General features: G+C 46.0%; 1 protein-coding gene across 3 annotated transcripts in view; it reads right to left on the bottom strand.

Moving 5' to 3' along the window:
• Positions 1 to 15,452, bottom strand: part of TSC22D2 (TSC22 domain family member 2) — a 29,431-nt gene extending 13,979 nt beyond the window's left edge. For 2 of the 3 annotated variants that reach the window (XR_001878147.1, XM_017835445.1), the window contains exons 1-2: positions 13,434 to 15,452; positions 231 to 302 (exon numbers count right to left, since the gene is read on the bottom strand). Coding sequence is in view for 2 of the 3 variants with exons in the window: in XM_017835445.1 (XP_017690934.1) it covers positions 231 to 302; positions 13,434 to 15,409 (2,048 nt within the window). In the remaining variant the exon portion in view is untranslated. The remainder of the gene's footprint in view (positions 1 to 230; positions 303 to 13,433) is intronic. The other variant, XM_017835446.1, reaches the window with a different exon arrangement.
• Positions 15,453 to 15,986: the final 534 nt, after the last annotated feature.

Here is a 15,986-nt window from a genome sequence, read left to right on the forward strand (position 1 = left end):
AGGAGGAAGAAAAAAAGTCATGTCGTATTTTAGAGTTATTTAGCTGCGTGTTTCAGAACAAACACTCCACTTCCACGACTGCTCTCGCCTCTTCAAGCCGCAGAAGCCCAAGGTGAAGTTTTGAACACAAGCAGCAGTTCTGTGCAAACACAAACCACGAGGAACTTGCATGGAGCGAAGCAGTTCATGCATACTCAGCACGTATGCATTCCATACTCAAGCATCCATACCTATCCCAGGAGGCCTTTGGCTCGTGTAACTTGTTGAAATGGAACGCTTGGTAGAATGCAGTTGACGGATTCCTATGAGATCCAAGAATCAGACAGACATTGAAAATGGGTATGTAATAAAAATACCAAGTCTCCTAATTCAACCTGCATTGCAAAGTGAATTACCTTGTTAGGTTAAACTAACGCCTGAAAGGCCCTACTGTTTCTATGGGTTTGCATTAAGGACATACAGATCCAAAAAAAAAATAGTAATTCTCTCAGGCTATTTCAAGCTGCTCCTGTACAAAGATGACTGTAAGGCCATTAATGAAATGTCTCCTGTCCTGCTGGCAATCCTGCATAGGTATAAGCTGTGCACCACCCTAATGCCAAACATACCTAAATCCAAAAGACACCCTTCACATTTTTGCTATGTCCCAAACTGTCTCTGCACACAGTACCCAGTGTTTCCATCCAGCTTAACCCCCTGCTTTATACTCAAAACAGATGAGTCCTGTAAGGGCACCTGGAAGTGGGAGCTCAATATGCAACATTCGAGCTATGACAGATCAAGTTACAACTGACAACCAGAGCGGTCAGAAATGAAAAGTGGAAGGTAAACTATCACTCACCCTTTCACAGCTGTCAGTCACCTTCCCACCTCCCCTTCCCGAGGTGCAACAGGGCTGGTGGAGGCCCTTGGCCAAGCACTCCCACGGAGCTCTCCCACAGCTCCATCACCCTGCTGAGCACCGCACACGAAGCCACCTCGCCCGCCAAGGCCCCGGGGCAGCCCCACATCCACCCCACACGTGGCACCTACACCAAGAGCGTTACTGCAACATCTTAGTTCTCCAAAATCTCATCTGAACGCTTGTTGTAAACAAGACACTGGATGAAGCACAGTCAAAGCTCTGCTGCCAAGGGCTGCAGCAGAGCATTGTACTCAAGCTTAAAACTCCCTTCCTCAAACAGCTCATCCTCGTGTGGGTACAGCTATTCAGCCCTAGAGAAGAATGCAACAGCATTGCTGAAAAATCTTCAGAAAAGTAAGTATGAGCTCAAATTCCTTTCAGAGCCAGTTTTTAAACCAAAAGTTTATATCAACATTAGAAGCACAGGTACCCATCTCTTCCCTAAGTTTATGGCAAGAATACTTAAAACTTGTCTTCAAGTTACTTAATTATTTCAATTTAAGTACAATCACCGTATAGTTAAAATAACAGAACAAAAGAAATTTAGAAAAAAAATAAATCACAGAAGCAGCACCATAACAAAACACTATCAGAAGTAATTGGATTCCCATGGCAGGTGTACACTAAAAACATTGCAAGGATAATGGTATTTGTGCATCAGCAATGATCAGGAAGTGTCTGAGTTTTAAGTGTCTGTCACTCCTTTTCCCACCTTCACCACTGTACCCTTCAAAAAAAAAAAAAAATCCACCTGAGCCTGGAATTTAGCTTAAAACCTGTTACAGAAGTTGCTTTATCCAAGCTGATAAATACCATGCTCTTATGCTGGTACTACTCACATTTTCCTAGGAACCACTGCACACTTGAGTGACAACTAAATACAACTAATTATAGGAAGAGCAACACAATAGCTAAAGGACATTTGTGTGATAGAAGGACTTAACACAGGGAAAGCAATTGCCATCTGTGGATCAAGAGAGCATTCCTTTGCTGAGGGGAAGGCCCAGGCCCAGGCTCTTCTCTCTAATGCAGCTGCCTGTCAGGAGTATGTAGAGTCTCTTCCTCAGAAAGTGACTGTAAATAGAAAGTCATTTAACTTCCAAGACAAATTTACTTGCAGCATATAAAGCCCTGTTGCTATGGTTAGGTATAAAAAGTGGTTTATAACGACACGGCACGTATGGTCTATTTGTATACTGATACCCTTCATACTCTATATTTTTGTACTGTTCTTAAGCAAGCATCTGAAAAGATACAGAAAAGTTTTTCTTGTTAGATTCTTATTTGTATCCCCTGCTATTGAAATTGCTTTTGCATTACTTCAGACAATTAAGAGAATCTTTTCTACTCCACAGCTATATTTTAACAACATATTAATGAGAGTGTGTGTACCTGAACAGGAAAAGCAAACCCACAGAGCATAAATGATACCTCACTTGCAGGTCTGAACTAACACAACTGAGTTTCAGATTGTTGAGGCATCTACTTTTAACCACAACAAACAGTAAAAGGCTAGAGAATGCCTAAAAAGACCTTTCAGTTTGCAGAGACAATTGAGGACACGGCTGACAGGAGCAGCACAACCCAGCCTGCTGCTGCTGGGTCACAGCACACAACTCCTGCTGACACTGAATGCAGGGACAGCCTGGAGCACAAGAGCAGATTGTCCAGGTCTCCTCCCTGGCAATGGCCAGGCCTGAGGTCAAGGCTCAGTCTCAGTCCTTGACAGAGTGGCAGTGGAGCCAAGAGCCAGCCAGGAAAGGGATGTCCCTGATGCTGGTCCAGAGATGAGCACCCACCTCCCCTTCCACAGGAGGTACCCCAGCACTTCTCTGTCTCTGCTGAGACAGAACAGGTATCCCCAAGGGTAGAGGGGCTTGATTCCAGTCCCAAACTACAAAAGACAACTAGCCTAGCACGCTTGAACATTCAAACTGCATCTCCAGGGGCCAAAGAGGCCTCCAAGTCTCTATACAAATCCTACAACACATACTGAATTTATTTTCTTTAAAAGCTCATGAACACCAATATTCACAGCTTACTTCCATGTTATAGTTTCTAACAACAGTTTTCATGCAACAGATATTTTATCTAATTTTAAAGGATGAGAACTTATTCAATTCTCTGAATGCCTGAAAGGTAAGTTGTCCCTTTAAAAGGGAAGTCTAAACCACATCCCAAGTATCACCTCATATTTGGAAGTGTATCCTCCCACTGCCATTCATCAGGATGATATGCCAAATACAAATGTTATCCTCAGGAGTTCTGTTTGCTAGAAACCATGCCCATCAGAGCTGGCAAATCGTCACGTATACAGATAAATGCCTTTTAGTTTAAATAATGATACTGGCTTTGGAAGAGCAGGGTATCAGCCTGACACACAGAGGCTGCTGCACAGATGCCTTTTTCCCAGCTTCTGCCTCTAAAAGGAATAGTAACGTTGTTCACAAACAAGTTTCAATCTGCAGGCTGCTGACCAACCTCAGCAACTGAGTGCAAGAACAACACATGAAAAATATCACTTCTTTCCTCCAAGGCAGCGAAATAAAACAATCATACTGGACCACCTCGGATAGTTCTCTATCAATATCACTGACTTATTTTCATTACGTTTGAGAACAGGAATGACCCAGAAGATTCAAAAGGCTGTCTTTGAAGAAGACAAAAACAACAGGTCAGACAATCTCTGCTCAATACCTCCGAGGAAAACCAAAGCAAAGCAGAAGCACCTATTTATTATTACCTAGACAGCAGCAAGCAGATGCAGATGGCCTTTCAAAAGCTCACATCAGCCAGAAATTCCTTCTGAGAACAATTAACAGGCCTCATATAGAAAAACACAGAGGATGTGATCATGTTATAAAGTGAGTAGAGCTTTTAATGCCATCTTGCATAACATTTTTGTAGGTAGGAGCATGGCTCATACAAAGAGGATGCACCATTGGTAACTACTCTGTGCATGTGGCTCACCAAATTTAAGATTAGAAAGTATCAGTAAGACATCCATTATTCTCACGTTCCTGCTCTTCAGCCACCTTAATCAAAGGAAACACACTAATGTGCAACTCTGTGCACCTACGTTACTGCTACAGAGCCAGAAGTGAACCAAACACTTGGAGAAAGAAGCGATTCAAAGATACCCTGAAGAGGAAGTCAGCAAACAGACACATTTAGCTTTTTTGTAACATGAGTATTACTGTTGAACAGTCAAGAGACCTGATGGCAAGATAAGCACACAGTCTGAGCTCAAGAGAACTGTCAGCATACATGGATGTGTCTGTGCACTAAAGGACAACAAATGAATCCCTCCTTAATGTCTAAAATTTATAAAAGATTGGATGTACTTTTACCCAGAAGCACTTCAGACCCAAGGTAGTTTTCAGTTCTGTGTTTCAGTGCTCCCCAATAAAAGGCTATTTACTAGGATACTGGCTATGACCTACAGCTGTTCTCCAAATTACAAACCTTGACAGGGTTTATCTGGGATCTGGGCAAGGGATTTGATGATCACTTGATCACAGCTTATCAGGGAACACCCAGCACAGTTCATGGCATTTTGAGATGATGTTTACATTAGTAACAGAATTCCTTCTCCAGCCCTCTCCTTTTAAATGACTTTATTTTTATCACCTTCTATTTAAAGCAGCTGCAACTTTGAATCAGCTTTCTTTCATAAGACTCAATCTACAAAACAATAACTGGAGCACAAAGCTTTGCAGAAGAAAAGTGACAGGGACTAAATGTGGGGGACTTGATGTGAAATTAAGGAAATAACATCTCAAGCTCTGAAGTTATATGTTTAATTGCATATTCTGTTCATACCATTCCTTAAAGCTGTTAAACTTGCAATACATATCCAGAAAAAACAGCAAGAATTCAAAGCTTTAACATTCAGTTTTAGGTACATTCTAGCTACAGGTGGCAGGGAAGGCTGACTCAATTAACAGCCTGCATGACAGTTTTTGGGACAGCAGCTCTCAAACACCACAATGGACTTTAAAGGAGTTCACAGGTTACTACAAAATTAAAATACTGTAACAGTGCAGAGAAATCACACTGCATGGATCTGATCTTCACTGGAAAAATCAAGAGCAGCAGCCTATACTTTCTTCACCTTGCTCTCAAAAAGAGGATTTCAGCAAATAATGTCTTGCAGTGACTAGAAGGCTCTAAGGAGAAGGAAATGGAGATGACTGTCTCAAATGCACAGGGTGCAAAGTTTGGCAGAGGCATTTCACTGATCACTTGCCTGTTGAGATCCTGGCATCAGCCTTCCCCTGCTCTGGGGGCTTGGATCTTTAAAAATGACACCAATAACGTTTTTCAACCCCTATGAATGCTATTACCTGATTTATGTAACTATCTGTTTTTAATAAAGATAAGTAATATAAAAATAATAAAAAAATGCTTCATTATTACCTGTGTTAGGTAATAAATCATTCACTATTTCTAAGGGAGCTTTGCTGAAAAGTTTAAATAGTGAATTCCAGTATGACTATTTGACACAAATCACAGAAGGAACAATACAAGTGCTTATCTTCTAAATCTCTTCATGCTTCTGATTTCAACAGCTGCAGCTCAAAACTCTGGGGTCCAGTTCTTTTGGGTCCCTGAGATTGGTCCCCAAGCCTCAGGAGCACTGCAGACAACCCTGTAATCACAAGGGCTCTAAGGTTTGTCAAGATTCACAGGTGACCCCTTCCATCCTCTGCATGCTGTCTTCCCACCTTCCAAAGCCAGACTTAGTGCACCCCTGTCCCAGCCAGGTACCCATCACTCTCGTGCTCCAGAGTGCTGATTAACACCCTCCTGCTAATGAAGCATAGCTGTTCAGGGAGGCCGAACTTTAATTACGTCACCTTACAGACTGTGTGAGGACTAATCTGAGAGCTTCTGTTCTCAAATAAAAACACATAACACGTGTAAAATTTCTCGTGCTAATGACTTGTCTTTGCACTGGGTGAAGTCAACCTTCAGTTCTTGGAGGGAGGATACAGGACAAAGTAGTTCACATGATGCACAGCCTGGCTTCAAGGCAAATAAGTACAGCAGATCACATTTTCAGAGAACAGCATCTATAGATTACAAGTTGATAACGGCAAAGTGTTTGCCTGACCCAGTAAGGGATTTTTGCTTCTATTACGTAGCTTTCAAGAAAAGCCACAGAAAGGTTCATCAATATTATACATGTTTGGACAAATCAAGACAAGTAAAAAAAAAAACAAAACCGAATGGAAAGAGTTACATTTTCAAACACTTTGAACTTCACCTCACATGGGATGGAGCCCTTCAGCATCCCCTGTGATTTGCCAGTGAACATCATTGTGCCACATTACTCTCCTCAAAGTGATCCCATTCAAGAGAGCAAGCCCTCAGTGCTCTTACCCAGCAGACCCTGATACACTGGGTCAAAGGAGGGAACAAAACAGTAAACTCAGTATTTCTAAATTAAAAAGATCCACACTTGCTAGTACTGCATTATAGATCAAAAAAATCTGTGAAAACTCTTAAAAGTATTGACTTTTACACAACTTGGCTGGTAAAGAAAAGGTATTTATTCGTATGTATGAACATGTTATTGTAGAGGATCAGGTTCCTGCTGCCTGCACAGCCCACAAAGTCAGATTTCCTCAAACCCAATGATGAAGGAAAAGCTGCTTGTAATTACTGGTGAATGTGGCCCTGCATAGTGGAACAGCTGGCTTGAGTACTCATCTTCAAATAAAACAGCCCCAAAATGAGATTTCCTCCCCCCCGCCCCAAGTTGCAGGTACAGCACTTTCAGCTTTTAGGTTATCTATAAATACAAGTGGTTCCTGTTTTTTGACAATAAAACATTTCGGTATCTGTGGGGAAAAAATGAGTGGATAAAACAGATTCAAGCAGACTCAAGACAAACCCCACCTGTCCTACTCCTGTGACAATGGTCAAGAATGCATCTATGAGCAAACATCTTAAATTACACACTTGGCTTTACAAAAAGACATCAGACCCTAGGCCACGTGTGGCATGGTTTATTACAGAGTATATTATAAATCTGTCTGCCTTCCCACACAATTTACAAGTTCTTTACCACTCAAGTTTCAGGCCAGCCTGCACTGTCAGCAAGCAGGCTTACAGGAACAGTATTTTTAAAAAGACATTTGTAGGATTGGTCAAGGAATTTATGGGCCTTGCACCCACTGAAGTGTTCTACATAGGAGACACTCCCAAGAGTTCTCATCTACACCCCTACAGAAATAGCTAAAGTAACTCAACAGAGAAGCAAGCAGGGGTTTTTAACACTCATTTTTGACCACCACATCTTCCAATAAACCAGACAAGTTAAACTTGCTTGAGGTGGCTACAAAAGCTTCAGAAACTTCACTGAAACCAGTATCTCATTTCTTATCCAACCTACGCTTCTCCACTGCAACTTCACACACACACACACACCCCACACTCATCCCCTCCCAGAGGAATGGTTCAGGAATGGCTCAGGACTCTGCCCTCGCTCAGAGGGGCTGAGTGGTATCCTGGGCTGCACAAGGCAAAGTCCGGCAGGTCCAGGGAGGGGGTCCCTCCCCTCTGCTGAGGCCACACCTGCAGGGCTGTGCCCAGATCCCACTCCAGTTTGTAACCTTTAATGAGCACCGGGCAAACGCACCAGCTGTCAGTGTGACAGACAGCTGACACCTCTCCACAGCACTAATTAGTACTTCCACCTTCTCTCTGCACTGACAAAAACACTCCAGCAAGCTGTCACAACACAAATGCATCCCTCCCAGCTTCAAAAGGAGAACAGACATACAAAGAAAACCTCTTGGAATAATTGTGTTTTGCACGACAAAAAAACATGAGACAAGCATCCAGCTGTCCTTCGTGTGGCCAAGTAACTCGCCTGCCCTGCCCGAGTAAAAACGCATTATCCCATAAGGCAAAGATTTACTGGTACTCACTACGCACTTGTATTTATGAAGTGTGAAGTTTAAAGGTGAAAGATTTTTCAAGATAGAGAATGAAGATACAACCTCACACTGCATTTCAAGTGACTTCTTATGTGTAGAGAACCTTCTCAGAAGACAGGGGCTTTAGCAGTTACTATAAATACTTCTATCTTTGCACTTTGTCAAATATAGGAATAAAAGCAGACACCTGTGCCTGACAATCTAGATTTATTGACCAGAACCAAACCAGCTGTACTTTGGCAGGAGTCTCACAGAAGTTTCTTATGGAGTCTTTGCTGACACACAAAGCACAAGCAAGGTCTCAATTTTTCCTGAGCAACAGAAACTGCTAATCACCAGCTTTAAAACTGAAAAATTAATATATAGCCTCAACGTGCAAGAGGCCGGAACTCAAATATCCAGCACAGTAACAGGGAACAACTCCTCTTTACGTCACCTTAAGTCATAAAAGATTATCAGCACTTTACATGAAATCATAGCCTCAGAGAACTTTCAGCCCTTCCGAGTTCAAGAGCAGTTGAGTCCTGCCTGCTCAAAACACCCAAATACTTGAGAATTCAACTTTTAAGAAGAAGTTTAAAATAGCTTCCATAAAACATATGCTGTTATTTCTGCCATGCAACAAATATGTATTCAACATTCAGAAATCAGCTATGGAACATTTGCACTCTTCTATAGGGAAGCAGGAAAAAATTAACCCCCAGCAGCTGAGCAGAACACCTGGGAGTCCAAGGTCCAGGGAACTGCTTGTGTCAGGGCTGGCCACCACAGTCTGTGAAACAAACTGAACAGTGTCCCCATTTCCTCCTTTCAATAACTCTCTCATCTGAAACACTTTGTCTCATTAATTCTAAGATTGTACTGACTCCTCCTTAACAAAGGCATTTGAATGTTTAAGCTGGGAAACAGCACTGTCAAATGAGCAACAGCAGTTCTGTTTAGATATCTTGCACCACTCCAAAACTGACTGCACAGCAGGACAGGCTTTCCATTACTCAGAAACTGGTGCGGTGCTGCAGTTACCTTTGGTAATTTTTGTTATAGAAAATACAGCAAGAACTGAACACAACTAACTGGAGTTTGTTTGCATTAACCATCATTTGCTGCCAACAACTGCAGTCCCAGCTCAACTGGTTTTCAAACTGAGCTGTAGCTCTGGCTGTCAAACCGAAGGCACTCCTGGCTCTGGAGCATGTCTGTCCCAGGTTCATTCTCATCTGCTCCTACACACACTCGCAAACACAGGCCTCCAGGAGGAGAGCTGAGAACAAGCCTGCAGATGCAGGAGAGCTCAAACCCCTACTAGGCTTATGAGCAAGGTGAAGAAAGGGACAATACTGGATACCAATGCAATTCAAGGGTCACGTACTGGTATGTATTTGCAGAACACTTGTTTTCCTTTAGGAGCACAACAGAATATGCATCTAGGGCAACACCTAAGTGATCCTGTGCCTGGTTTTGTCCTTATATGATGAAGATGGTCTTAAGCCTGCAGTTCTACCAAGAGTTAGTGCTCCATGCAAATATGTGATTTAGCTGAGCTGGGAGACAGCCCTGCACAATCAGGTTCTCAACAACTCAGCTGCTGTAGTTGACAGTTCACAATTGCAGCCATTCATTAGCGTTCCTGGAATACGGCCGGAACAGCTCAAGCCAGTCAGTTATCTCTGGAAAATGATCTATACTCTGCTCTTTTTCCAACAGCCCTAGTAATATTTTGCCCCAAAAGTCTGCCAAACATGTAGGAGGTTTGAACAAGCTTTTTCAGTAACATTCTTTTAACAGAGGCAACATATTTCTTTTCCCCCAAGAGCCAAAATAAAGTTATTAAGCCAGCTGAAATATTCTGCTTGTCAGCTACAAATCTGTGTACACATAGGCAGAAAGGTGAGCAGAGAACCTGACACACACTGATCCCAAAATCCTCACAGGTGATCTAACTGCCCTCCCTCCAAAATAATTAGTCCAGCTGCTCAAGTCCAGCAAATGAAGAGTCGGGGCAATTTTGAGATCCAGTTCTACTTGCGTCTTTTCAGTATTTGTTAGGCTCCCGTTCAAAGTGGACTGCAATACCCACATCTGCCTCAGTAACAGTACTACTTCGCCCATCCTTGAATAGTGCTGCAGTTTATACCACTTGCATCCACATTTAGAGAGGAAAACTGTTATGTTGTAGATATTCCATAACGTCCCACACAACAAATTTCTCTTTTTAAGAGCTTAGCAATTTGGACACATCAACTGAAAAACCAGCTTTGCTTTTCAAGGAAGGTATGACATGCCAAAGGCTTTTTTCTCTTTTTTCTTTTTTTTTTCATTCTTTTGGATTGCCTACCTACCTACCCCCTCTTCCCTTCCAGGTACGATATCTTGATTAATTGATTCTTCATTATTCATCAGGTCAATGCAAAAAACCACAGTTCTGTCTAGACTGCTGTCAAAGCGTACTGGACTATGGGAACAGGAAATTAAAAAGTCTTCAGGCAATGGCTTGGAAGAAAGTCATTCTACATCTATAAACACACAGTTCTATCTATCTATTTATCTGGCTACATATCCTTACACCTCCACTCCTAACTACCCTAGGTGTAGTTTGATTTAAAACAGCAAACCATAAGATGGGAATAATACAAAAGACCTTTTTCAGAAATATGTGAACCGACCAGCTTTTTACATCAGCCCCGTCTCACCCTCACTGTATTCCTGACATGCTGCTTTCAAAGAATTTCCATCTTAACTATGCTACCTTTAGAACAGTTCCTCCTCATATTCAGAATGGTGAAGGACTTTCTAGATAAATTCAGGATATTGAGAGCTATACACTATTCCTTGATGAGTCACTGTGTTAGAAGATCACTACAGGAGCATGATCGATACAAGTTTGTCAAGCTTCAAGAACATGCAAGTATTTAAATATAATTGAAGGTGTCGGAAGAAATGCAGATACCTGCCTACACACTGACCCCCCTTCCTGGGGACATTGCACATTAATAGTAAGAGAAAAATGCTTTCTACAGATTTCTAGCTCCCATGACCACCAAGTAACCTCTCCAAACTAAGCCGAGCGTTAACTTCCTGGACCTGCCGGCACAAACCATGACTCATGATGTATCAGCTCCCTTTGCACCCTATTAGCCTTATCAGTGTCAACCCCCAGCCTATTAATGACATTTGAAGGTCTTCATTAACTATTTCACCACTGACTGCAGTAGAAAAAGTAGCTGGGCAAAGCCCATGGGAGCAGTGGTAAACCTTAAATAGCTGGAAAGAGGAAAACAGCAGGAGCAAGAAGAGAACGGCAGACAAGCAGGAGACACTTTTACAGTAAAACCTTCTCACAGAGTAAAGCACACAAAAACCAAGCGATAAAACAGCCTTAACAAGCTGCTAGGCTTTTATTCTTACCTTTCTTTGTCTGAAACTAGTGGAAGTCAGGCTACTGGTTGAGGGGAGCAAAGAATAAACTTGGATCTACTGGCTCTGTAGAGATCTCCGACGTTGTATGAGGTCTAGGCCTATTTAAGGTGAGCCTTCACAGCTTACCAGGGTCACTACTGAAGAAAGCCATTCCCATCTGGGAGAGACTCTCACAGCACAGGTGTGCTCCTGGCTTCCTGAGCACCCAGCATGCTGCACAGTTTTATCACCCAGTGCAGAAGGTGACAAACGAGACCTGTGTGCTCCTCCTCTGATAACCACAAGCTCATTTCCCTACTGAACACCACAGCCTGTCAAAAAGAGCAAGCTGCCTTCAGAGCCCATTTCCATTTCTTACTCGTGGTTCTCACGGTGAAGTGTCTGCAAGAGTCTCTTTAGAAATGAACAGCAAGTGAAGCACTGCTGCAAGCTGGCAAGTTCAAAGACTAAACTAGGAAAACAGCTTTAAAAATCACTGTTCTGGATAAGAGCACCAAGAACTGCCTCACTAGAGTGCAACACAAAGTTAGCAGCCCCCAGTTTGAGTAAGTAGGGCAAGTTTTTCCTTACTGTTACATAAAAGCGATTCACTTGTCACAGATAATCATGTTCGTTACTACAATTTATATTAAGTGTTAGAAGCTATGCAAAACAAACGCAAAATGCATTCCTTTCTTTCTGACTCCTTAATCAACAGAATGATTAAGCACCAAACGAATCATCTGATAAAACACTGAGCTATGAAAAGAACCCACCAGCTCGAAATCTAACCTTATTTGCACAAGGCAGTTTGTCATCCGGGTCAGCAATCCTCTTAAGGTAGGCAAACTGTGAGGAAATTTTAACTGTTTCCCTTTTTCTTGTCAGTCCTTTACCACTTTAATCAGAACAAGCACAGCTCTCCAAACCATGGCTTTTCCCTGCAGAAAGGCATCACCAGTTACTCTTAGACACAGCAGCAGCCAAAGCTCCAGTGAGCACAGGCCTGCACTAAATCTGCAGCCTGAACTCACCAAACACTCACTTTGAGGTGCCCTCTCCATCCTCTGCACCCCAACCCCACAGACACAGCTGCTTTACTAAAACATGCTCCGAGCCACACTGACTGTGTTATCTGGAAAGTCCAGTGCTGTCCCCAGATGAGGAAAGGCTTACAGGGAAATTCACCACAAGACCTGTTCATAATGGCCTAACTCCCATCTTTAAAAATACAAACACAAATAACCCACACGTATTTCCTTCCTCCAAACTGCAGCAACCCCAACAGTAAATGTCAATGACATTCATTCAGTGCTCAAACACTGCTTTCCCTCAAAGTCTTCTCTCAGAGAAGTCAATTAAGCAGCTTTGGCCAGGACCCTTCAGAGCAGTCTGACACATCTATGGGAACAGCAGCCACACACTGGATCCCTCTCTCAGGCCTTCTGATGAGTCTGCCCACACCACACACCTCTGTTACAACTCACAGTTCCAAATTACTTTCCAATAAAGAAAACTCACTGTAAGGTTGTACTTTCCCACCATGTCCACATCTTCGCCCAAGTGGTGTCTGTTTTCTCAATACAAAGGACCATTCTCTGTAGAGCTTTCTCTGTGTAAGGATCTCCACACAAATCCATACCCAGGAGCAAGTATTTTCCTTACTGATACTATAAAAAGCCAACTCCACAGGAGGATAAAAATAAAGAATGTGTGTTAAAAGCCCCAAGCTTCCCAAGATGCCTCCCCTGATGGCCCTTGGGCAGCACCACACATTTAACAGCACTGCAGTACAGTGGTGTTGATAAACCCACTTTAACCCAGCTGTCAGTGGAGTGTTTTATGATGCATTCAGGGGAAAGAACAGCCCTCCTCGTATCTCGAGTCACTGGCTGCAGAAAGACAGCTTTCAGTCTTTGATTCTGAACAGTTCATATTATTTGTGCATTAAGCAGCTTTCAGGCTACTTTCTGCCCCGTTTTGCACAAAAAGTAATTGCACTCACACCCTAAGAAGAATAAGTACACTACTTGCCTAAATACTTCACTGTGGTTTGTGCTCTTAAAACTTCAGCGTGACTTTCTGAAAATATGAATTTACATAAAGCATTTGCTAATAACTCAAAAGTTGTTTCCTCCCCCCCAAAAGCCCAGTTATTTTTTAAGGTATTATAAAATAATGCATACCTGTCTTCATCACCATCAACAGGAATGGATATGCCAAACACAGAGCTAGCAAGACTGTTGATAGGAGTACTTGCAGGTAACTGAAGAGGATTTGCTAGAGTGTCTGGAATGGGAGGCTTCACAAGAGGTTTATTTTCAGCTATAAGAGAAAGGGGTGGCTGAGGTAGGGGTTCTGATTTTCTTCTAGTATCATCAATCTGGCCTACTACAGACTGGGCCTGGGTCTGAAACTGTCCAAGGTTTGCCTGAGGCAGACTGGCGGGTGCGCTGGGCGCTCCTTGCATCATCGAGTGTCCCACGTGCTGGGGCTGGACCGCGCCGGTGCTTCTGCTGGCAGAAGGGTGGCTCGTCAGCTGGGACTGCACCAGTGTAACAGGGACGTTTGGCATAGTGACAGAAGCAGTGGTGGACACACTAGGCACACTTGTACCGGGCACAACCGCAGGCACGCTCTGAACTCCAGGGACCACAGCATGGGGAGCACCAGGCATTCCTGACACTTGACTGCTTCCCCCCATTGGATGCTGAGTCACAGATTTCTGTTGCACAACCCCTGGTTGTCCAAGGCCCGGCTGTACCACACCTCCTGGCTGAGGGACGGCAGGTTGACTAGCCTGTGCCTGGCCACTCTGCAGCAACCCCGACCCCTGGCCGACTGCTTCACCGGGCTGTGCTGACACCCCCATCACTGGTGCTCCCACAGGCGAGGGGTTTTGGCCCATCACCTGCCCCACAGGCAGGCTAGAGGCCACAGTACTTGGAGCAGAACCTGTAGTAGCCTGCTGAACAGCTCCTTGAGACTGCATAATTGTCACATGCTGCATGTATTCGGCCTGCCCAGGAGGCTGCGTCGGCAGTAGGTGCACTGGTGGAATCTGGGACTGAGAATAAGCAAATTGTTGAGGCTGAGTCACTGGTATGCTTGCCTGCTGCACCTGCTGCTGGGCCACAGGAACGCTCGGCTGCCCTACTGTCACATTTGGAGGTGCCATGCCTTTCCCGTTGGGTCCAGCCTGTGCAACACCCTGTGGATTTACCTGTGGCTGCGGTTGCTGTGGCACCATCATTTGCTGACTTGCTCCCGAAGCCCCAGAAAACGCAGGCTGAGCAGTACTCTGAGGCATGGCCCCACCTACGGGCTGTTGCGGCTGCTGTGGTTGCCCAATGACAAAACTAGGTTGCTGTAGAGAGGACTGGTTCATTTTCTCTGTCTGGAGCAGCTGTGACACAGCAGCCAGGGAACTGTCAGCTATAGAATCGGGGCCATGGGCTGATGCTGGCACAGCCGAGACCACAACAGAACCTCCTGTGGCACCGAGGCCACTGTCCCTCTCTTGAGCAGCCTGCTCAAAGGTGCTGCTGTGCCTAATGCAATCTCCAGTCCTGCCCAGAACACCACCATCGGAGTCCCGGTCATAGTACTCCATACACGTCCATCGGCCTCGCCTGTAGGGCTCCCCAGTACCGTGGTCCAGCTTGATCACCCTGAAGCGGGAGCTGCACGCAGCAGCCGCCGTCTGAGACATGGTGCCAGGGGCGGCGGGCGCAGAGGGCCCCGTGGAGGGCAGGACGGCCTGAGCACTGCTGCCTCCCCCCACGGCAGTGCCAGAGGCAGCAGCTGGCAGAGGCACGGCAGAGCTCTTGGGCACAGCCCCCCCGTTGGGGGCTACAGCCAGCCCAGCAGCAGCCACAGCCAGCTGCCCGTCCAAAAGGAGGTTGGGAGAGACGCTGCTGGGAGTTTCGGCCTCACCCACGTTGTTGAGAGTCTCTTCGGAGGAGCTCCGCTCACAAACGTCCTCAGGGCCGTAGTCGGTGGCTCGGGAAACATCAAAGATTTCAGAGGACACGTCCTCGGTGCGGGACTCGTCCGGGTCGTCCAGGCTCTCGGTGTCCTCGGTGATGCTGCTGGCCACCTGCGCCGTGGTCACGCTGGTGATCTGGAAGCAGCTCTTCTTCTTGGCCGGCATCTTGGACATGTTTCCTCGGTGGGGAGGGGCTCGGCGGCCGCGGCGAAGCGAGCGCAGCGCCGGGCGGGCTGTCACGGCGTGCGGGCCGGGCCCCCAGCGCTACCGCACATCCTCCGGCGGCTTCCTGCGGCGGGCGGGGGGCGGCGGGGCTCCTCCTCTTCCTCCCCGTCCGCAGCTCTCTTCCCGCGGCCGGGCCTCCTCCTCCTCCTCCTCTTCGCCGCCGCTCCGAGCGCCCCGCGGCTTCCTGCGGGCCCGCGGCCCGCCCCGCGCCAGGGGCCCCGCGCCGGCCGGGCGCGGCCCAGGCGGCCCCGTCCCCCCCCCCGCTGACTCCGCGCTCTACCTGGAGACCAGCGCCAGGCGCATCCTGCTCGCAACCGGCCCGCGGGCTCGCCCCACGGGCAAAGCCCCGCCGCCGGGCGGGGTGCCGGCGCCGCGGCGGCCCAGGCAGCGGCGCTGGGCGGGCGCGGGCGGCCCCGCTGCGCTGCGCCGGCCGCGGAGCTCCCGCAGCGCGCTCGGGCCGCGGCTCCGCTCGCCCAAGATGGGGCTCAACTTGTGCGCTGCACTCTGGGAGCGCCGCGGCCACGCC

Source organism: Lepidothrix coronata, unplaced genomic scaffold (assembly GCF_001604755.1).
Source record: "Lepidothrix coronata isolate B3197 unplaced genomic scaffold, Lepidothrix_coronata-1.0 Scaffold256, whole genome shotgun sequence".
NCBI lineage: Eukaryota > Metazoa > Chordata > Aves > Passeriformes > Pipridae > Lepidothrix > Lepidothrix coronata.